This window comes from Humulus lupulus, chromosome 1, assembly GCF_963169125.1.
Source record: "Humulus lupulus chromosome 1, drHumLupu1.1, whole genome shotgun sequence".
Lineage (NCBI taxonomy): Eukaryota > Viridiplantae > Streptophyta > Magnoliopsida > Rosales > Cannabaceae > Humulus > Humulus lupulus.
Genome location: NC_084793.1, coordinates 10,640,051 through 10,645,515, shown reverse-complemented (window position 1 = coordinate 10,645,515; position 5,465 = coordinate 10,640,051). Strand labels below are relative to the sequence as shown.

General features: G+C 36.3%; 1 protein-coding gene across 1 annotated transcript; it reads left to right on the top strand.

Annotated features, from left to right (window-relative positions):
- The first annotated feature begins 3,540 nt into the window (after positions 1–3,540).
- LOC133813772 (uncharacterized) lies at positions 3,541–4,438 on the top strand. The gene is made up of 4 exons (XM_062246882.1): positions 3,541–3,613; positions 3,698–3,939; positions 4,019–4,234; positions 4,300–4,438. The coding sequence occupies exons 2-4, from the start codon at positions 3,736–3,738 to the stop codon at positions 4,399–4,401; spliced, it is 522 nt and encodes a 173-aa protein (XP_062102866.1). The 5' UTR covers positions 3,541–3,613; positions 3,698–3,735; the 3' UTR covers positions 4,402–4,438.
- The last annotated feature ends 1,027 nt before the right edge of the window (positions 4,439–5,465 follow it).

Below are 5,465 nucleotides of genomic sequence, written 5' to 3'. Positions count from 1 at the left end.
GAGAACATAAACTGAGAACATGTTCTCGGTATAGGGTTTATAAATATACCCAACAGCCGCGAAGCTCCTTCTCCTTCCTCTCTAGTTTCCCTCTGTTTTCTCCGAGCCATCCGCCTCCCTCCGCCGAAAACCTCCATTTTCCTCCCAAAAAGCTCGGTTTTAAGCCCCAAAATTGCCAAGGGTGAAGGAATTTCTCTCTATTTGTTAAAGGTAAGGTTTATTTATTGATTATATATATATTTATGAAATGGTAATGATATTTTGTAATTTTTGTTTGAAGGTTGGGTTCGGTTTTTGTTGGACTACAGAGATAGCTTGCAAGATATTGAAGGTATTGGTAAGTTTTTTTTAATTTTCTGTATTTTTTTAAATTTTTTTTTCAATTTTTGAATAATTTATGTTTTTTTTATATAAATAAAATAATATTAATTTTAATAAAAATCTGAAGTTATTATATTAGATAGAATGTATTTATTTTTAGGTTTTAAAAATATTTATTAGTAAAAATGATATTAGGAATTATAAAATTGTTATATAATTAATTAGTATTTTTTTTATTAAAATAAATTCTAATTAGAAAATTGTTATATGTCTGCAAGCATGATTGCGCACTGTTTTGGAAAGAACATGCTGGAAAAAGAAAATGTCATGTTTGTGGGGAGGATCGATGGGGGGACAAGAACACCAAGGGAAAGAAAGTGTCTCATAAAGTGAAGCGTTATTTTCCTTTAACCCCTAGGTTAATGCGAAAATATGCATCGAGGCACATTGCTCAACATATGAGATGGCATCACGAGCAACGTATAAAAGAAGATGGTGTATTGCGTCATCCTGCTGATGGGAAAGCTTGGAAGGACTTTCACCGAAATAATCCAACATTTGCAATGGAACCCAGGAATGTGCGGCTTGGATTGGCTGCAGATGGATTCAATCCCTTTGGTAATATGAGTCTTTCTTATAGTATGTGGCCGGTTGTGTTGACGACATATAACTTGCCACCATGGTTGTGCATGAGATAAACTAATTTCATGTTGAGCTTATTAATTCCGGGACCTCATTCGCCAGGAAAAGATTTTGATGTTTTCTTAAGAACATTGATTGATGAGTTAAAAGAATTATGGGTGACCGGTGTACAGACTCCAGATGCAGTCGATGTTAGTTTCTTCACTCTTCGGGCAGCTTTGATGTGGACTATAAACGATTACCCAGCAAAGAGTAGCCTTTCTGGATGGACTGGCCAAGGTTATCATGCTTGCTCTACTTGCAATGTGGCAACACCATCTATTCGTTTACAAAAGAAGGTTGTTTTTTATGGTCATAGACATTTTTTACAAATCAAACATGCCATTAGAAGGGACAAGAAGACATATGGTGTCGTTGAAAAAAGATTACCACCAAAGCCATTAACCATGCAAGAAATGTTCACACAAATGAGTTTCATACCCGATTCTCTTCCTGGTAAGCATGTCAGTTATGGCGGCTAAAAAAGAAAGCGTACAAAAGGGCAAGTAGGTTGGCGAAAAAAAAGTATATTTTTTGAGCTCCCATATTAGGCCAACATAATGTTGCGACACAATCTAGATGTTATGCATGTTGAGAAAAATGTGTGCGACAGTTTAGTAGGCACAATAGTTGGGCTGGAGAATAAGACCAAAGACACAGTTAGTGCCAGAGTAAACTTGGAGAAGATGAAGATGAGACCAGAGTTACAGCTGAGGAAGTTGAATGGTCGGATACAAAAGCCTGCGGCCAAATTCACTTTCACTGTTGAAGATCGCCAAAAGTTTTGTCGATTTCTTAAATCAGTGAAGTTTCCAGATGGTTTTGGATCTAACCTAAGGAAAAATGTGATTGATAATGACAATAAGATCACTGGTTTGAAATCGCATGATTGTCACATCATTATGCAACGCCTTTTGCCAGTTGGTGTGCATGCATTCCTAGAGAAATCGATGAGTACAACTATTATTGAGTTATGCACTTTCTTCAAGCTCATTTGTGCGAGAACTCTAAAAGTCTCAGATTTAGAAAAAGTCAAAACTTCAATTGTTGAGATTGTTTGCAAGTTAGAAAATATTTTCCCACCTGCTTTTTTCGATATCATGGTCCATCTACTAATACATTTACCGGAAGAAGCAATACTTGGAGAATCGGTTCACATGAGGTGGATGTATCCTTTTGAAAGGTATATGAAAAAATTGAAGAATTATGTCCGTAACAAAGTACGTCCAGAGGGGTCAATAGCAGAAGGATATGTGGGTGATGAGGCATTAACATTTTGCTCAATGTACTTGAAAGGTGTTGAGACAAAGTTCAATCGTCCAGACCGAAATGTAGATGTTGGTCCATCACTTAAAAAGATGTCGGTCTTTTGATCACAGGGTCGTCCAATTGGTAAGAAATCCTTGAAAATTTTGGAAGATGAAGTGAAGAAAATAGCGGATTGGTATAATCTAAACAACTGTAATGAGATCTTGCCATATCTTCGGTAAGTAATTAAAGTAGTTCATCATTTCATTGCATGTTTATTATAGCACTTATTAGTAGCTCTCAAATTGGTTGTTTTTGTTTGTTACAGAGAGCATAGGGAAATTCTACAGACTAGAGGTGTTGAAAACCTAGACCAATTACATAGAGAGGAATTCCTAATTGGTTTTATAATAAGATTTATCATCTTCGACAAACAGGATCCTTAGAAGTACATGAAGAATTAATCTCTTTAGCAAACGGTTCTTCAACTCGTGTTGCGTCGTACCCTGGGTGTGTTGTAAATGGAGTAAGATTTTTGTGTTATGACGGGGACAAGAATCGCAAAACTCAAAATAGTGGAGTCTCTGTAGCGGGTGTCGAAAATAGTACTTATTACGGCCAGTTGGAAGAAGTTAAGTGCAAATGGTTTAACACTAATCGGTCTTCAGGATTAAAGTTTGAGCAAAACATAACGAGTATCAAAACCAGTTCGGAGGCCTTCAAAGATGATAAATTTATCTTAGCAACTCAGGCTAACCAAGTTTTCTACATTGAAGACCTTAAAAATAAATCTCATTGGAAAGTCGTCCAAGAAGTGCATCACAGAAATGTGTGAGACATCCCATTAGTTGAAGAACAAGCGGAGGATGTAGAAGTAGATGTTATGCACGACACTAGTTCCTCTAATTTCCAATTATTCGTTGATCTTGGACCATTGCCACAAATCAGCTTTGAACGTACGGGGGCTCCATTACAATTTGTTGAGATAGATAATGTTGCAATTGAGGAGGAGAGGGAGGAGGAAATGGAAGAAGAAGAGGAGGAGGAGGAAGAGGAAGTGGAGGAGGAGGAGGAGGAGGAAGTTGAATATGAAGATGATGAAGAGGAAGATGAACACATAGAAACCGATGATGATAGTGAAGATTATTATAGTGATAATTAAGTGGTAATTTTATAATATGTTGAAGTAATTATTTTTATCAATAATTAATTTTATATAGTCATTTTTAACCGATAAATGTAATTTTAATATCGATTAATTGGACAGATATGGCTGATGTTATTGCTTGATCTCACGGGGGTGATGGTGGAGGATGCGATCCTCCACGTGGACCGTCAGATATCCCAGCTGATTGTGAACGAGGTAATACTTTACACATTGATATACTCCTTAAATTTTAACAATTAATCCATATTAATTTTAAAATATTAAATTTGCATACAATAGCGCCTCCAAACAAACGTGGACGCCATAAAGGATTGAACATGCGGGAAAAAAGGGAACAGTTGGGGCGTCCTCTCCCTCTCGAGTGGGATGTGCGGGGGAGAACATATAAAGAGATCAGAGATTACAGCTCAAATTTCTCAAGAGAGCTCGGATTACTTGTTCGACAATACACAGATCCGGACTGTCCTCAATGGTCAAAAGTACCAAATGCCTCGAAACAAAGAATAATTGCACATTTGGAAGTAAGTAGTTTATGTATTTTTATGTTAACTCTCATTTTATGTTATATATCATATTTACTAATAAATGTTTGTAAATTAGGATGATTTGTTTGATATTGGGCGTACTAGATATGGAGAAGGGCATATGCCTGGGATCTTGAGAGGCATTGATACTTCGTGTGCTAAAAAGTATTCTGACTGGAAGTACGATATTAAAGAGCATTTAACGATTAATGGGCCACAAAATCGTTATGGTGGTTGCACGGATACGCAGTGGCAAAAAGCCATTGAATTTTTCCGACGCCCAGAAATTACGGTATTAATTTCTTGCTAAACTTAACTATCTTAATTAAATATATTACTAACGATAATTTTTTGCAGAAACGTTCTGTGGTCAACAAGGAAAATAGGAAGAAACTGAAAGAGCTTAGCTATGGAGGTTCTCAGTCAATCCCAGTGCTGCGCTATAAAAAAGTTAGTTAATTAATTATTTTTTAGTTTGTTTTTCTTATTTACGTTTAATTATTAATTTTATAAAAATATATGTACGTGACAACGCAATTTAGAGACTGGGCAACTTGAGCCCATCCCAGATAGCTGGATGGATACTCACCATAAATCAGGCACAGGGTGGGTGACAGAGACAGCCAAAAATACTTGGGTACGTTAAGTTTTTTTTTTAAAATTCAAAATTTTAATTGTTTGTTTACAAAACATAATTACATTATACATTGTATCATAGGAGGAATTGCGTGCATATCGCGACACACAGTAGACATAGACAACTGATACTGAGAGTTCCACACCAATTTTGAGTGCTCCTGAAGATGAAGACATATTTTTGGTACAAACTGTCTTCAGAAAACGACGGGGCCACCAGAAAGGATATGGACGTATCCTTAACATAAGGGACCGAACTCCATTTGATTTTTGTCCTTCACAAACTAGAGATGAAGAGATGTCTGAGATGAGAGAGCGTCTTCGACAGTTAGAGGAGCATGTCCGGACTCATTATATCACCCCGGGATCTCAATGTGCCCCACCACCACCTGATGATCCCGATGTTGGAGCACCGACTCAGTAGGACTTATGAATGAATTTTATTACAATGGATTATTACATTATTATGTTTAAGACAACTCTTTATTTTGATTCAGCAAACATACTCTTATGTTTTTATTTATATGTTTAATATAAGTGCTTTAATTTTATTCTATTGTTTTATATTTAATTCAAAATAAATAAATAAATAAATAAGGGAATAAATATTAAAAATATAAAAAAAAATTATGGTTTAGTCTATACCGAGGACATTGTCCTCGGTATATACCATTAAGATGACAAATTTGGGTTGGTTCTGCCGAGGACATTTTTCACTATATACTGATGACATTGTCCTCGGTTCTGCCGAGGACAGTTTCGTTCTACCGATGCGGCTGTGCCGAATACTTACTGCCGATGACTGGTTCTCAGTATAGGGTATACCGAGAACATTGAGACTTATACCGATGACATTTGTTCTCGGTATAGGCCTTGTGTTTTTGTAG